Consider the following 19,005-nt stretch of genomic DNA (forward strand, 5'->3'; position numbering starts at 1 on the left):
AGCTCTCAGCACAGAGCCCGATGAGGGGCTCCAACTCGCAAACTGAATAATAAGCTGTGGCTATTTAGGTGTGCGATTCTGCGAGGCTGGACAAAGAACAACTAAGAGGGAAAGTATGTATCCTTAAAAATTGTAGTCTAAACAGCCACTGAAGTTTGTGTAAGATTAGAAGATGCTCAAATTCTAAGAAGCTGAATCCTCTGGAAATTTCATAGAAACACTAAAAAGACTGCATTAGAGGTTGGACCAATTCAGGCTTACTGTAAAGACCACTCAAGACATGCCCTAACGAAGCTTAAAAGCAAGTCTTGAAAGGGGCACCTGGGTGACTCAGTTGGTTAAGCATCTGACTTCAGCTGAGGTCATGGTTTGATCTTATGGTTTGTTGAGTTCAAGCCCCACGTCCGGCTCTATGCTGACAGCTCAGAGCCTGGAGCCTGCTTCAGATTCCCTCTCTTTCTGCCCCTCCCCTGCTCACACACTGTCTCTCTCAAAAATAAATAAACATTTAAAAAAAAATTTAAAAAAGCAAGTCTTGAAAGACTCAAATAATCCACAAGTTACTTCCATTCCAGAATCAAATTCAACATTGTCTGAAATAAGAGAATGACATGGATGGAGCTAGAGTGTATTACGCTAAGGAAAATAAGTCAGTCAGAGAAAGACAAATACCATATGATTGCAACTCATATATGGAATTTAAGAAACAAAAAAAGATGAACATGGGGGGAAAAAGAGAAGCAAAACCATAAAACAGTTCTCTTACTTATAGAGAACAAACTGAGGGTTTCTGGAGGGGAGGTGGGAAGAGGAGGTGGGAAGGGGGATGGGTTAAATGGGTTATGGATATTTAAGGAGGGCACTAGTTGTGATGAGCAATGGGTGTTACATGTAAGTGATGAATCACTAAGTTCTACTCCTGAAACTAATATTACACTATATGTTAACTAAGTGGAATTTAAATAAAACTTAGATAGACTACATGTATCAGTTAAATTGATGTATAAATATCATTTAAGAAAACTGAAATAAAAATTAACGGTGGTCAGAAAACTAAGACTAGAAGGGGATTTTCTTAATCTGAGTATCTTTGTCACAAAAACCATAGCTAATATGTTTATGATGAAATATGGAAAACTCTCCTTCTAAGTTTGAGACTAAGACAAGGATGGGTATCACCATTTCTATTCAGTAGTATAGTAGAGGTTCTAACAAATTTAGTAAGACAAGAAAAAGAAGTATTAGAAAGGAAGAACTAAAATTATCATTTCTCATAGATGTGATTGTATAAATAAAATATCCAAGAGAATCTGCAACTACAAATTATTAGAGTTAATGGATGAACGTAGTAAAATTACTAATAATAAGGTTAACATGCAAAAATTCAATTATGTTTTTATATGCCAGCATCAAACAGATAATCCCGATTTTATAATTAAAATTTATAAAAATACACAATAAAAAATAAAATAACCAAGACAGTATTGAAGAAAAACAAAGCTGGAAGGTTCACATTACCAAATATCAAAACATTAAAAAGCTACTTAGTAAATAAGAGAGTGTAGCACTGATTTAAGGACAGAGCAGTGGAGAAGAAAAAGACCAACATATATAACATTACATGAGATGTGCAACCATAATTCAGTGAGGAAAGAATAGTCTTTTCAATAAATACTGCCAGGTCAACTGAATAGACAAATTTTTAAGAAAGTCTTTGAACACTATGTCAAAAAGAAAAAAAAAAAAGAAAAATTGCAAGTGTTGACAAGAATGTGGAAAAATTGACACCCCTGTTCACTGCTTGTGAGAAAGCAAAATGGTGCAGCCACTGTGGAAAACAGTGGTAGTTCCTAAAAAGTTAAACACAGAATTACCATTTGATCAAGAAGCCCACTTTTAGGTATATGCACAAAAGAACTGAAGGCAGAGACTCAAACACACTTACTAATGTTTATAGCAGCATGATCTACAATAGCCCAAATACAGAAGCAAGCCACAGACAGATAAACAAAAACAAAAAATGCAGTATATCCAGTGAAATATTATTTAGGCTGAAACAGGAAATGCTGATACTTGCAACAGCATAAACAAACCCTGAAAACACTATGTGAAATAAGCCAAACACAGAAGGACAAATATTGTATGATTCCACTTATATGAGGTACCTAGAACTGGCAAACTCATAAAGACAGAAAATAGATTAGTGCTCACCTGGGGGTTGGGGGAAGGAGGGAGTAGGGAGTTATTGTTTAATGGGTACAAAACTTCTGTTTGGGATGATTTAAAAAGTTCCAGATATGAATAATGGTGATGGTTGCACAGCACTGTGAATGTACTTAGTACCATTAAATTGTACACCTAAAAAAGATTAAAGCGGTAAAATTGATCTCAAGGTCATCATCATGAGTGAAAAAAGCCAATTTCCTAACATTATACTATAGGATTCCATTCTTATAATATTCTCAAAATGAAAACATTATATATATATAGAGAAACAAATATATATATTGAAGAAACAAAGGTTGTCAGAGTTTGGGGGAGAGGCTTGCTATAAAGTCTGAGGGAGTTCTTTTGTGGGATGTAAAATTGGTCTCTTGTGGTCATATTTATTCATATATACATATGAAAATATTTCATAAAACTATACACATGAAAAAGGAGTATATATAAAAACCGATGGTATCTGAGTAAACTCTGTGGTCTAGTTAATTGTATTGTGCCTATGTCAATTTCCTGGTTTTGATAATGCTCTATAATTATTTAAATGCACCATTAAAGGAAAGTGGGTAATGGGTACACAGATCCTTCTGTATTAATTTTGCAACTAACTTCTGAGGAGCCTATAATTATTTCAAAAAAGAAGTTTTAAAATTATGAGAGGAAAAATAATTCCTTTATTTAAAAACAAATACATTAGGGGCACCTGGGTGGCTCAGTCGGTTAAGCGTCCGACTTCAGCTCAGGTCATGATCTCACTGCTCCTGAGTTTGAGCCCCGCACCAGGCTTTGTGCTGATAGCTCGGAGTCTGGAGCCTGCTTCGGATTCTGTGTCTCCACCTCTCTCTCTCTCACTCATGCTCTCTCTCTCTCTCTCAAAAAAAAAAAAAATATATTAAAAAAATTAAAAAAACAAACATTAAAGCTGGTGTCATATACCCGAATTAAAAAAATTCTTGGTTTTTAAAAATAAAAGTTATGTTGGTAAATGCAGTTATACAGGAGGTGCAGTCATAAATTCTAGCAGTAAATGATCAAACAAGACAATTCATCTATAAGAATATATATATAAGGGGGCCAGAAATGCTCCAAACTTCTGTAGTAGTAAATTTCATTGCTGCTAGACATGAGGATAGCTATACCTTTCATTCTTGGGAAAAATTTTTTAAAAATTGATTATAGTTTTCAATAAATAAATATTTATAAACAAATTACTACATAAAAGTCATTGTCCAGGAGGCAATGAGTAAAAATTGAATATATTTACTATTTAGCAGTAAATATGTATAAATAAATGTAATAAGATAGGGATAGGATATATAAGAGTTAGAGACAGAGATATTTAAAACTAAAAGGTTTCAGAAAAATTTCATGGGCAGTTATATTTATATAACTGTTATAAGCTGTAGCTAAAAATGGGAAGAATTTGGATAAAAAGATTGGAGAGTTCTCAGTTCAATACGGCAACACAGATCCTTAATTCACTTCTTCCTACAGATACACTGAACCTACAAATATATGTATAGAATAATTTTCTCTGGAAAAAAACTAAAGATTGGCAGGTCAATTCCCTCACATTGGGCAAGTGGGAGGGAAACCATATAAAAGTAGGGAAAAGCTGAGACACAATCTCACCATTACCCCATTCCCAGCACAGTGACTCACAACTGGAAGGGAACCCAAAACCTAGAGCTTCTCCCCAATGAGCAGAGAGTCTATACACCATTATCAGGCACCCCAACTTTTAAGATCAGCATCTGAGAGAAAAGCCCCCAAAATGTCTGGCTTTAAAGACCAATAGGACTCTTGCCCGTGAGACGTGTGGGGCCAGTGGCCAAATGAGGAACAGTTTTAAAGGGCTCATGCACACCTTCAGCTGCTCCCAGGCCCAGCACAGAAGCAACCTTTTGAAACGTTCCCAGACTTTATGTGAAAGAAGACTTACTTCTTAATTTTAACGCATTGGTCTGAGGGCCAGGGGCCTGTTGCAATACTCTTAAAGACAGAGGCTAGTGGGTGTCATCTTCCTGCCCTCCCACTGCCTTGCTAAAGGCAATGAGTATCATCTTTTTTCCTTCTTCTTCTTTTTCTTGTTTTCTCTGCAGTGACCATCATCTTTGTACTCCCTTTCTGCCTCACTCCAGCCAGAGGGTGCCATCTTTGTGTTCTCCCTCTACGACACTCCAGGTTGCCAGGGTCTGCTGGAGGGGAGCTTCTATACATCTGGTATCCTGATATTTATATCTGGTAGCAGTTTTTGTGGCTTCTACCCAGGAGATGCCGCTCCTTGCTCACCTGACTCTGGTGGCCAGTGGGGGTTAGGAAGAATTTGCATTCCTGGGTCCTCTGGGACTGTAACAATCAGGGAAAGAGTTCTTGGGAGGCTACCACTCCCAGGGCACTACACAGATAGTAGACTAAATTCTACCTCCAAGCTTTCTGTGAAAGAGGCCTACTTGCTAGTCTTGGAGTTTCAGCCTTAGTAGCAGCTTCAGGTTTGGTATATATCTAGAAACTACAGAGGTCACTCAGGGAGCACAGGTTGGGGGACACCATCTTTGCAGTCTCCCATTCCTTTACTTCAGGTCACGAGTATCTCCCTGAAAGGAGCTTATACACATGTCTGGAGCCCCAATTTTTATGATGGCTGCTCAGAAGCATGCATACTTTAATTTTTTTTTAATGTTTGTTTATTTTTGAGAGAGACACACAGAGCACGAACGGGGAAGGGGTAGAGAGACAGGGAGACACAGAATCAAAAGCAGGCTCCAGGCTCTGAGCTGTCAGACAGAGCCCAAAGGGAGCTTGAACCCACGAACCACGAGATCATGACCTGAGCTGAAGTCGGACGCTTTACCGACTGAGCCACCCAGGTGCCCCAAGCATGCAAACTTTAAAAGCTGCTGCCTGAGGGACTGGCTTCCAGTCAGACCTGACTGACATCCTCCCCTCTGGGACACTGAGAGGTCTTAGCACACCCTCAGTTACTGGGAGCTAATAAAAATAAAATAGACTTTCAGTACTATACTATAATACAGTATACTGTGTGTGTGTGTGTGTGTGTGTGTGTGTGTGTGTATATAATAACTGGGTTCTAAATAAAAACTTAAAAAAAATCAAATAGACTGCTTGAACAATAACCAAAACTTAAGAGATAACAAGAACTAAGGCAAAGCTAAACAGTAAGGTTCATCTTCCACTTGAGGCCATTCCTACCACACTGGTAACTGTTTTAAAACTAACACATAGAAATCAACCACAGAGTCAAGGAAAATGAAGAAACAAAGGAATATGTTTTAAATGAAAGCACAAAATAAAACCCAAAAAGTCCTTAATGAAATGGGGATAAGTTATTTACCTGATAAAGTACAAAGCAATGGGCATGAAGAAGCTTACTGATCTCAGGAGAAGAATGCATAAACAAAGTGGAAGTTTTAAGAAAGAGGCAGAAAAATGTAAGAAAATACCAAAAAGAAGTCAGAGAACTGAAGACTACAATAAGTGAATTAAAAATTACAACAGAGGGGCTCAATACAGACTAGATGAAGCAGAAGAAACCATCAGTGAACTTGAACACAGGGCAGTGGAACTCACCCAATGAGAGCAAGAAAAAGAAAAAAGTGAAAAAGATGAAGACAGCTTGAGACTTATGGAACAGTATTAAGCAGACCAATATTTGTATTGACGGAGCTCCAGAAGGAGAAGAAAACTCATTTGAAGAATAATGGTTGCAAACTTCCCTAACCTGGGGAAAGAAACAGACATCCAGATCCAAGAAGCCCAAGGAGTTCCAGCTAAGATGAACCGAGACCCACATGAAGACATGTTATAATTAAAATGTCAAAACTTAAAGGCAGTGGGGGAATCTTAAAAGCAGCAGAAGAAAAACAACTTGTTATGTACAAGGAAACACCCATAAGATTATCAGCAGATTTTTCAGCAGAAATTTTAGAGGTCAGAAGAGAGTAGCATGATACAGTCCAGGTGCTCAAACTAAAAAAAAACAAAAAACAAAAAAACCCAACCTGTCTACCAAAAATACCCTGCCTGGAAAATTGTTCTTCAGAATTGAAGGAGAGATCAAGAGTTTTCCAGATAAGCAAAAGCTAAAGGAATTCATCACCACTAAACACCTTATAAGAAAGGTTAAAGGGATTTGTTAAAGCTGAAATGAAAGGACACTAATTAGTAACAGGATATGAAAGTATAAATCTCACTGGTAAAGGTAAATGTATAATAAAGGTAGTGGATCAGTTTTAAAGATAATATGAAGACAAAAGTAGTAAAAATAACTGCTAACTCCAATAATTAAGGGCTAAACAAGAAGAAAAGATGTAAGTTGTGAAATCAAAGACATAAAATATGGGGTGGGGAGTAAAAATGTAGAGCCTCAGAATGCATTCAAACTTATATTGTTACCAATTTAAAAGAGACTGCTATAAAAAGTTGTTACATGTAAGATGAACTGGAAATATTGGCCTCATAGAGTTGCGAGAAGAGAGTATGACAATACAGCAGGAAAGACAGATTATACTTAAAAAAAACACACACACACAGAATTATTCTAATTGGCTAAAAACCAAGATATTATTAAAGAAGTAGGGAGCAGTGAATAAACTGAAAGAATGATTACGGTGGACTCCAAAAAGCAAAATCATGGATTTTCCTATGAACTCTGCAGACAATGTCACCATCATATTTGTCAATTCTCAAATATAGTAAAGTTTGACAGTCTCAGAGCTTAGATATTCAAAATTTAATTTGAAAATGATATAAAACTGTACTGTAAATATTTTTCTATCAATGGAACAACTCAAAAAGAGTGGATAGAAAAAGCTTTAAAATCACTAAAATTTTGGAAAAGCACCCACAGATGTAGCTTAATTATCTTACCACGTCATCTATCCAAACAAATAACATTTTAGAAAGCTTCTACAATAGTGAATTTCCTCTATATTATAGTCAAAGTTCAAGGCAAAACTTTGACAAATACAATATATGTAGATAAAACTATAATTCCCAGGAAATACTTCATTTTAAACTTTTAAATGATAACACCAGCCTACTAGGATTAGCATACCTTTTTACTTCTACGATCATGTAACAAATAAAAATTATAGCTTCTATGAAAACAGAAAACAATCCATACTTAAAATACCGATAAAGAAAGGCAATTCAGGCTCAGCAGAATTTTAAAGAGAAACATGTTATTTCCAAAAACAAATCCTGTTTTGGTAGTAATGATGTTCCTTTAGTAGTACTAAAACTATTAAACTAAAGAAAATCAGATATTTTTGACATTTATTGTAACACAAGAAGTGACAGAATAAGTTGTATTTCAAGTCAATTTATAGGATGGCGTCAGGATCAAAAGATTTCTAAAGAGGAAATTCTCATGCTTCCTGTTTACTTAACAATATTCTTTTTCCCTTCTCACATCAAAGAACAATTCTCTTTATCTAGGAACCATCAATTAGAGCTCATTTTCAAAAAAATAAAAACTTGCATTTCAAAGTAACAGTGATTCTTCATTAACTGTTGTTACTGAAGCTTGACAACATTCATATCCAGTCCCCATCAATATTTTCAAAGTATTTGTACATATTTAATATACATATTGTACTCAAATTATTTTTCACAAGTTTCATCTAAGGCTTCCTTAAAATAGTGCTCAGTCATCTCACTTCACCTTATGTGCAAAATGAAACATATTTATCTAAAAGTACCAACCAACCAAGAAACTCTAACACAGATATAATTAAATGTCCTTTCCAACTCTATAGGTACTGCCTGAATATATGATCATCACCACTACATTTTTTTTTTATTAAAAAGTTTGGAATATTGTTTTCTAACCTTTGTCACATCGTGGCACAGATAAGAAAACAGCATTCCTGAACATGTGGGTAAATAATAGGCTGCCAAAGGTCAGAATTGACTGTCCTGGGCTCCAGCTGTCCCTGGCACCATGCAGATAGATCCCTCAAAGACTGAATATAATGAACACTAAATTTCCATTCATAAGACATCTTTTCAACTAGATTTCAACTATTGTATTATTTCTCCTAATAACTGGGTTAGACTGAAGGTGAAGGGAACCTGACAAAATACAGGCCAGAGTTAAATATCTAAGAATTTCAACTTTGAAAATACCCTGAACACAATCCCCTGTCATCTCATATTTTCCCTCTCAGTGAAACTGCTTCACTTCCACTTAATCCTATTTACTCACAGTTTATTTTCCCCATTTTGGCTTGAGCCATTTCATTCATAGCACCCAAAATTCCCTAGGGAGAGTTGATCTGACTCCAACTAGGCCAATTATCTGACCTGACTGCCAAATATTCCCTAAAACAAGTCATAAACATCACATTAGCTGGCTCCACTAAAAATTCATGCACATTGATGAAGTCTCCCTCATCTTATAAGCAAACAAACAAACAAAAAACCAACCACAGCTATATTAGGCCCTCCATTAAGCTTCTAGAAAAAATGGAATTCAGTCACTGACTCCAAATCCGCACCTCTCATTTACTTAATTGTGGTCAATCCTTCCGCTACCAGCAAATTTTTATTACTTTACAGGGTGGTGTTTTGTGTGGTCAAAGTACTACCCACATCAAATCATCTGCAGTAACTTGTTAAAATACAGATTTGGGGGCTTTTCCCAGATCTGCTCAATCAGAGTACCCTTCAGTGATGCCCCTTGTGAGCAATCAGTTTGGGGAAATGCTATTTTAGTCATCTGTAGACTCCTGGTTGCCAATTCAGCAGTATTTTTGTAGTTCTTATTCTCCTTGACCTGTAGAACACTTGAGAATGCTTATTCTATTCTTTGAAATTCCTCTTTCTGCCAACCTTACTCTTCACCCACCTGTCAAACAACTCCAAATATTGCTTCCTCTTATTTTTCCTAATGCAAAATATAAGTGTTCCTTGGGGATCTAGTCCTAATATATTTTTTATACTCCTCAAAAAGAGGCAAACACCTTTTCTCACAATTTGAAAACTGCCTCTTTGAAAGTGATTCCTAGTTTTTTACCTTTACTCCAAAACTTTCTCCAAGTCTCTTACTGTATTTCTAATTGTTGAGTATCTCCACTTTATAATCTTATTACCACCTTAAAAATATGTCAAAGCTTCAAATATTTTCAGCCAAATGAGATTCCATTCTTGACTCTACTTACATTTATAGTACTTCCAGTTTCTAGCTCAAACCCATGGTATCATTTTCAACTTGTCTATCTCCTTTGTCATATATATTCTATTTTTTGGTCCTATTTCCCCACCATTGCTTGAATTTGTCTTCCCCTTAATAACCAGTCACAACCCTGACTAGAATCATTATTACTTATTAGGCTACTGTCATGGCCTCCTAACCTTTTAGGCTCTTCTATTCTGAACAACCTAAAAAACCTGCCACTACAATACACGTTATAATAGCAAAAGAATAGAAAACAACCCAAATGTCTATCCATATGTTTATGCAGGTATGTGATTGCATTGAAAATAAAGGATAAATGAAAAACCTAATAATTATATATATATATGTGTATATATGTATGTACATGTATATATGTGTACACATCTATTATACTTATGTGTATTTATATAAAGACAGAGGGCATACACCTGCACACACACTCTCAGGAAGGAACAGGGATAAATGCTAGACGTTTCTGCATATAACATGTATTACAGATTTGTTATATTTTTATATAATAATTTTTTAAATCTCAATTTTAAATATCAAGAGCTAAATTAAATGAATAATTTGAAGTGTGTCATAGGCTGGAGGCACAACTCACATAAAGAAGTTCAAACTGGTTGTACATATCTGGTAGAATACGTCCGGAGGACAAAAACAATTTTAAATTGTTTTCAGCAATCAGGGGCACCTGGGTGGCTCAGTTGGTTAAGCGTCCAGCTTTGGCTCAGGTCATGATCTTGCAGTTCGTGGGTTCAAGCCTTGCATGGAGCTCTGTGCTGACAGCTCAGAGCCTGGAGCCTGCTTCATATTCTGTGTCTCCCTCTTTCTCCGACCCTCCCCTGCTTGTGCTCTCTCAAAAATAAATAACATCAAAAAAATTTGTTTTAAGCAATCATTCTATTGATGGTAGTGATGGTATTGTTATTCTGAAACTACTATGTATGAGTTGTAGAAAAAAGTGAATAAGAAGTTATATTGCTATCAGTAGGAATCAGGATTTTGGTGTGAGAGGAAGGAGATACAAATGTAAGATTTAAGAGGTTGATTAAAAAAACTCTGTGGACCTGAATTTGAAATAAAATAATCAATAGGAACGAATAAACATATTATTTTACCTTAAATTAATGTACATATTTCTAAGGTATTTTTCTCTGAAAAGACCTTGAGTGATAAAAACCTCAGTATTAATAGGTACCCTTAGCATTCAGATTATAATTTCTAACCACTTTCTACAAAAAGGAAATAGAGCTCTTTAAGAGAGAAATGGCCATTTCCAAGTATGGGGCAACAAATGCACAAGATGAGGCAAGAACATTCTGTTCTAAGAGAAGCTCACAAAGACTATTGGGATCATGATCAGAAGACAAAGGCACAAACATGACAAGGTTCTCACATGAGACAAGGACACTGCTCATTACTTCTGTTCACATTGTACTAGGAAATTACAGCCAGTACAAAAAAGCAAGAAAAAGACATTTGAAGTTAAAGACTGGGACAGAAGAAATACATCTGTCATTATTCACATATGACACAACTGTGTATAAAGAAAATCCAAAAGCTCTAAACAATTAGAATTAATTTAGCAAGGGTACTGGATAGAAGGCCAACATAAAAAAAAAAACTAGTTTTATGTCTATATATCAGCAACAAATAGAAAATAAAATATACAAAATGATATTACTTAAAAGAGCATTAGAAATATCAATTAGAAGAAAGCCACTGAGAGGTTTAGAATAGGCTTGTTTTTAAGAAATTCTTTTAAACACTTTTATTTATTTTTGAGAGACAGAGAGAGAGAGAGAGAGAGAGAGAGAGAGAGAGAGAGAGAGACACGCAAAGCGTGAACGGGGGAGGGGCAGAGAGAGAGGGAGGCACAGCATCCGAAGCAGGCTCCAGGCTCTGAGCAGTCAGTACAGAGCCCAACGCGGGGCTCAAACCCATAAACCGTGAGATCATGACCTGAGCTGAAGTCGGATGCTCAACTGACTGAGCCTCCCAGGCACCCCTAGAATAGGCTTCTACTAACACAAGAGAATAATATCAATATGAATTTTAAGGACTGAAACCCAAATATGTAAATTCATAATGATAATGAAAAAAATTCTCATTGGTGAACTTTAAAAAATGACAGGGAACCTGCTATTTGAAAAACATAAAGACAGAAATAATCCAGGCTTTTTTATCAAGTACACCACAGGTAATCAGACCATTTATAAGCAAACATTTAATAACATTCCAGCTAATGAGAGAATGTGATTATCAAACTCTGCAACCCCTAACAAAATAAGGCAATGATCACTGACTGCTAATATCACAAAAATAAAAGAACCCAGACATTGTGTCATGTGATGAAGTACTACTTCATATGTACTACTTCGTAAGTACTACTTATGAAGTATTGTTGCTAAAACAAAAAAAAAAAACAAAACAAAACAAAACAAAACAAAAAAACGAACCTCTATTTGAAAGCCTCTAGATTTAACCATTGATTTCAGGAAATAAATAAGACAGAGGAACACATTAAATAACATCATGGAGATGTAAGTAGCAAAAATGAGATTATGGCAAACTCCACTAAAAACAGTTTCTTCAAGGACTAAATTAAAAGAAAAAAAAGTGAGAGAAAATCTATAGATTGACATTTAACACACAAATTCCAATATAATGTAATTTTGATCTTGATTCCAACAATCTATATAACACTTAGGAGATATTTAGAGAACTACTACTAATTTTTAAGGTGTTGCTAAATGGATTGTGGTTATACACATATGTGTGTATTAAAGAGTTCTCATATTTCACAGATGTGCATGAAAGTATTTTCAGATGAGAGAGAAACCAAGAAACAGCCTCTTACTAGAGAACAAACTGATGGTTATGGGTGGGGGGAGAAGGGAGTGGTTAAATAGATGATAAGGATTAAGGAATGCACTTGCTGTGATGAGCGCCAGGTGATATATGGAAGTGATGAATTCACTATGTTGTACACCTGAAACTATATTACACTGTATGTTAACTGTAATTTAAAACTTAAAAAAAAAGAAATAATATGTCTGGTATTTGTTCTAACATAATCCAGCTTGGGGAAGTATATATGAAAGAAGATTGCTATGTTTTAATAATTATTGAAGCTGGGTGATGGGTACATGGGAGTCACTTACTATTCTATTTTCGTATGTTTAGAAATTTCCATAGTAAGTGAACATAAAAATGTTGTGGATGGTGTCTTAATGTATGTCACTTCCCTACACAAAACCCTTCAAGGGTTCCCTTCTGTCTACCCAAATCAGAACATCTGCTAGACTCAGCCCTCAACTTTCCATCCAGTGTTCTATTCTCTAGGCGCAAACACTGCAACATTTCCCATCTAATCTTTGTTTTATTATTTCCAACTGGAATATATTCTCTCTTCCATTTCAGCCTTCTCACTTTTATCTATCCTTTAATGTTTATCTCAGATAACAGAACCTTAGAGCTATAAGAGGACTTAGATGCAACTAGTTTAGTAGTTTTTGAAGAATTTTTAAAATTGAAGTTTATAAGTTTGGATTTAGAAGTCTGATTTTCTTCAAGCAAAGTATCTTATATAATCATAACACAGAGTACATAAAAGAGGCAATAAGCATTGCTGCTTTTGATGTGGGGCAGTTTAGAGTCTTTTCGATCAAGCTTCTATCTCTGAACAAAGAATGACAATTACTGGTATCAACTGCAATCTTGAAATATTTTTAGAATAGATAAAACAAATTTAAAAAAAACATTATCAACCTCATCAGAGATTATAAAGATCCAAGCTAGGAGGAACAGAGTGTGAGAACCAATAATGTTTAATTCATCTGTGACTGAAACTAAGAAATAGGTTGAACTATAGAACAAACTCACAATTTCACTAACGACAGATATCCTAACTCAGGTGGTAACTAAACTTTTCTTTTTGATCCAATCATATTATAAACAAATATAAATGTAAAGCTAAATAATCTTTGGTTGATTATCAGAAATCCCTATCTAAATTACAAAGTATTAAATCACATTTGGATGGAATTACAGAACGCTGGAAAATGGGCACTCTTTAAAGTATTTATGATGATACTATTAATCAGAATAACTAACTTATGAAACTATTCTCTAACATGCTTAACATTTTTCTGCATGTATATGTGCAGTTTACATTCATAAACTTCTTTGATGTGAGGAATGATAGTTACTGATTTTTACTATTACACAAGCATGGTGATTAGCAAATATTAGGCACTCAAATGTTTGTTGAATTAATCAACAAATGAGCAAGGACTATTATTTGTATTCCTGTATTCTAATTTTTAATTGAAAAAGAAACAACAGGAGTGAAATACCAGGTCACAATGTTGAATATATTTGCTACATGGATAACTTTAAAACAAAAACTTAAAAGAAATAGAATTTTCTTTTAAACTATGAAAAGGGTAATGGCCTTATAATGCCTGTGAAAATAAATACAAAATGGCTACATAATTAATCAGGTAGTAATTTTTCCAAAATTAAAAAAAAAGTTAAGAACCCCAATGCTTTCATGTAAATTATTATTTTCAAGCAATCTCTGGACATTGCTTTTGCAAAGACTCTGGTTTTGAAAGCTGAAATCCACCAAAAATTTTTAAATATTTTTACTAGTCAAAGACACCAAAAAATAAAAGATTTTTAATATGACAATGGATTGCCTAAATCACATACTAAATTGCTCTATACAGGGAGATTTCACAATCCAGGAGCCATAGCCATGTTGCTGCAAGTAGGATTTCAACAGAGTTTTAGCTTCTTGATAGGATCCAGACATACACTATAGAAAGAAAAAAAATTGAATTATAGGATATAGGCAGAATTTGGCTTATGAAAAGTAAGTAGCCCTAATCTTGTTTCTTTGACATTTTAAAAACTACTGAAAATGTTTTTGCATTCCTATTTTTCTCGTTATTTTTGAAACTAAACATTTTCCTTTCCAACACTCCTTAAAGACATCTTTTAAACATTTTTTATTAAAATAATCCTACTCATTACAGAAAACTTGAAAAGTAGAGAAAATATTAAAAAGAAAATAAAAACCACCTGTATTCCCCAAACTATAGATAACCACCATTATTATTTTGGTTTATTTCCTTTAATTTTTTATAAATGAACATATTGATGAACTTTTAAAAAAGCTTTACTGAAGTATAATTTACATACCATAAATGGAGTCACTGCAAGTATACAGTTATGATGATTTTTTGTAAATTTATACAGGCATGCAACCATCTTATAGTCCAGTGGTAAAACAATCCCATCATCTGCGAAAAGTTCCACTGTGCTCATTTGCAGTCAATCTGTATTCCCAGCGCCAGCCAACCATGAATCTATCTAGTTTGTATTTAAAGTTTTGGTTTTTCTAGAAATTTCATAAAACTTAATTAACACAATATGAACTCTTTTGTGTCACGCTTCTTTCAGTTACCATGTTTTCAGATTAATTCATGTTGTTTCATGTATTTACAGTTGGTTCTGTTTTATTGCTGATTAGGATTCCATAATATGGGTTTATCATATTGTATATGCATTCACAAGCTGATAAACATTTGAATGTTTCCAGTTTTTGCCTATCATGAATAATGCTGCTGTAAACATTTATGTACAAGTCTTATGTGGGTGTAAGTTTTTGTTTCTCCTGGACAGATACTAGTGGAAGTGCTGGATCACATGGTTAACTATAAGTTTACCTTTGCAAGAAACAGTCAAAATGTTTTCCAGTGTGACTGTACTATTTTACATTCTCATTGGCAGTGTAAGAGGTCTCCAGTTTCTCTGCAACAATACCTAGTATTTATTTTGTATTTTAGTGGATGTGCTACAGTATCAAACTGTGGTCTGATTTTGCATCTCCCTAATGACCAGTGAAGCTGAGCATCTTTTATCTGTGTACTAGGCTACATTCTTTGCTATATATGCACTGGGTTGGAATGCCAGGGTGGCTCAGTCAGTTGGGCATCTGATTCTTGATTTCAGCTAGGTCATGATCCCAGGGTCGTGGGATCAAGCCCCATGTTGGGCTCTGCACTGGGCATGGAGCCTGCATAAGAGTCTCCCTCCTGGGGCGCTTGGGTGGCTCAGGTGGTTGAGCATCCACTTTTGGCTCAGGTCGCCATCTCACAGTTTAGGTTTGTGAGCTTGAGCCCAGCATTATGCTGCTGTCAGCATGAAGCCCCCTTCAGATCCTCTGTACCCCTTTCTTTCTGCCCCTCCCCTGCTTGCATGCAGTCTCTTTCAATAATAAACATTAAAAAAAAAAAAAAGGATCTCCCTTTCTCTCCCCCGTTCTGCCACTTTCTTCTGCTTGGTCTCTAAAAAATACTCCCCAAAATTAAAAAAAAAAACAAAACTGGGTTGTTTGCCCTGTTAATACTAAGTTGTAAAGAGTTCATTGTGTATCACAGATCCAAGACCTTTCATCAGATGTATGATTTGCCAGTATTTTCTTTCACTGTATGGCTTGTATTTTCATTTTCTTAATGATGACTTTTGAAAAGCAAGTTTTTAATTCTGGAGCCCCAGAATTATGTCTTCTTTAATTACTCTCAGCAACATCATCATTCTCAGTGTACAGATCTTGCACTTACTTTGTTAAATTCACTGCTAAGTATATTTTGTATTATTTTAGATGAAACAGTTTTCCTAATTTTTTTCTAATTTTTTTAAACATTTATTTATTTTTGAGAGACCAAGAGAGACAGAGTGTGAGCAGGGGAGGGAGACACAGAATCCAAAGCAGGCGTTAGATGCTGAGCTGTCAGCACAGAGCCCAATGTGGGGCGCAAACTCATGAACCGTGAGATCATGACCTGAGCCAAAGTTGGACGGACGCTTAACCACGCAGGCGCCCCAACAGTTCTCCCAATTTTAATTTTAGAGTGTTCATTCCTAGTACAAAAATACACAGCTTATTTTTCTACGCTGTCCTTATACTGTGTACTAAATTTACACATCATATAATTGTTTGTTTTGGTAGATTCCACAGGATATTTTACATACAAGATTATATCATTTACAAATAAGAACAGTTTTTCTTCTCCCTTCCAGTCTCGATGGGTTTTACTTCTTTTTCTTGACTTGCTGTACTTGCTAGGACCTACAGAATAATGTGGAACAGAAATGATGACAGCAGACATTTTTGTTTTCTTCCATAATCTTGGGAAGGTAGGGAGAAAAGTATTCTTTCACCACTAAGCATGATGTCAATGGTAGGTTTTTAATTTGAGGAAGTTTACTTCTATTTCTTAGTGTTTCTATCATGAACATCAGCTGTTCATTTTGTCAAATACATATTGTACATCTTTTGAGGTAATTATGTGGGTTTTAAACATGAATCTATTACATCAAATAATTTTCTGATACTAAATCAACCTTGCATTCCTGGAATAAACCTCCTTTGTGATGGTGTATAATCTTTTTTATGGGTTGCTGGATTTAGTCTGCCAATATCTTAATTCTGCATTTATGTTCCTAAGAGATACTGGTTTGTAGTCTTCATTTTTTGTGATGTTTTTATCCAGTTTCAGTATCAGGGTTATAGTGACCTCATAAAAGGAGTTGGTGAGTGTTCTCTCCTCCATTTCATGAAAGAGTTTTTGTAGGATTTGTATTTTTCTTTCTTTTTTCTTTTTTTGCATATATGTTTGATAGAATTTACTCTGCTATTCTTTAGGGAAAGATTTTTTTTTTAGTTTTTATCTTAATTCCAATTAATATACAGTGTTATATTAGTTTCAGGTGTACGATATAGCAATTCAACAATTCCATACATCACCAAGTGCTCATGGAGACAGGTGCACTCCCTAATCCCCACCACCTATTTAACCATCCCTCACTCCAACCCCTTTGGTGACAATCAGTTTGTTCTCTATAAGAGTCTATTTCTTGGTTTGTCTCTCTTCTTAGGAAAACAATTTTAATAACTCAACTTCTTTAGTTCAATTTGGATATTCTCTTTAGTCAAGTTTCATAGTTTTTGTCTTTCTAGGAATGTGTTCATCTAATTTGTCTAATTTTTTGACAAAAGTTTGTTCATGATATTCCCTTACAATTATTTTAGCTCTTTGTGGTCTATAGTGATGACCTTTCTTTCATTACAAATTTTGATCACTTGTGTTCTCTCTTATTGGTTACTGTAAAGGATTATCAATGTCAATTTTTTTCCATGTACCAACATTTGATTTCAGAGTTTTTCTGTTTTTTTGTTTTCTATTTCTCTGATTTCCATACTATATTATTTCCTCCCTCCTACTTTTAATTTGCTCTTCTTCTAATTTCTCAAGGTGGAAGCTCAAATAACATTTTTTTTTTTACAATTCTCTTCCTTTCTAATGTAAGGGTTTAAACTATAAATTTCTAACCACTTCTTTGATTTATATTCCATACATTTTATTATGTTGTATTTTCATCCAGTTCAAGATATTTAATTTGCCTTATAATTTCTTTGACTCCTGGATTATTCAGAAGTTGTTATAATTCTCAAATGTATAACTTCTAAGATTTCATTCCATTGTTGATCTCTAATTTAATTCCAAAGTGGTAAGAACATACTTTGCATGATTTTAATCCTTTTAAACTTATTGAGACTTGCTTTGTTGCCTATACTAGATAACGTCCCATGTGTACTTAAAAAGAACATATATTCTACCATTGTGTAGAGTGTTTTGTATAGGCCAGTTTGGTTGGCACTCTTATTTAAGCCTTCTACATAGTCTTATTTTTGTCTAGTTGTTCTATCAACTGCTAAAGCAGTAATATTAAAATCTCCTACTATAATTGTAGAATTATCTATTTCACCTTTCAATACTGTCAGCTTTTGCTTATATATTTTGGAGTTCTGTTGTTACTAACACATACAATTGTTATATAATTATAAATGCCATAGCTTTTATTTTTGAAGAATTATTTTGCTGTAATTCTATAGAATTCTTCATTGCTAGGTTTTTCTTTCAGCACTTTTCACTGCATTTCACTGCATTCTGGTCTCCATTATTTCTTTTCTAACAGCTTTAAGATGTAATTCATGTATCATAAAACTCACTCTTTTAAAGTGTATGTTTCAATGACTTTCAGTACATTCACGAAGTTGTACAACCATTACCACAGATTCCAGAAATTTTTCATCACTCTAAAAAGGAATCCTATACCCATTAGTAGTCAATCCTTATTCTCTCCTCCCCACCCACTAATCCACTGTCTCTATGAATTTGACTATTTTCATATAAATGGAATCATATTATCTGTGGCCTTTGTGTCTGGCTTCTTTCATTTAATATCATGTTTTCAAGATTGATCCATGTTGCTTATGGATGATTAAAGAGATATGCCACATTTTGTTTATCCATTCATCAGCTGATGAACATTTGGGTTGTTTCCACCTTTTGTACATTATGAACACTGCTGCTATGAACATTCATATACACGTTTTTCTGTGAATATATGTTTTCAATTCTCTTACGCATATATCTAGGTGGGGAATTCCTGGGCTACATGCTAACTCTGTATTTAACTTTTTGAGGAACTGTTAAATTATTTCC

At 34.7% G+C, this 19,005-nt stretch overlaps 1 protein-coding gene across 6 annotated transcripts in view; it reads right to left on the minus strand.

The window, feature by feature from the left end:
- Nucleotides 1–19,005, minus strand: part of ADAD1 (adenosine deaminase domain containing 1) — a 106,960-nt gene that overhangs the window by 37,809 nt on the left and 50,146 nt on the right. For 3 of the 6 annotated variants that reach the window (XM_053216992.1, XM_015074604.3, XM_027063914.2), the window contains exon 12: nucleotides 14,141–14,246. The exons of 1 other annotated variant lie outside the window; for it this stretch is intronic. In XM_053216992.1, coding sequence (XP_053072967.1) covers nucleotides 14,141–14,246 — 106 coding nt within the window. Of the gene's footprint in view, nucleotides 1–14,132; nucleotides 14,247–19,005 lie in introns of those variants that run through there. 2 more of the 6 variants (XM_053216993.1, XM_015074605.3) reach the window with 1 other exon arrangement.

Source organism: Acinonyx jubatus, chromosome B1 (genome assembly GCF_027475565.1).
Source record: "Acinonyx jubatus isolate Ajub_Pintada_27869175 chromosome B1, VMU_Ajub_asm_v1.0, whole genome shotgun sequence".
In the NCBI taxonomy this organism is placed as follows: Eukaryota; Metazoa; Chordata; class Mammalia; order Carnivora; family Felidae; genus Acinonyx; species Acinonyx jubatus.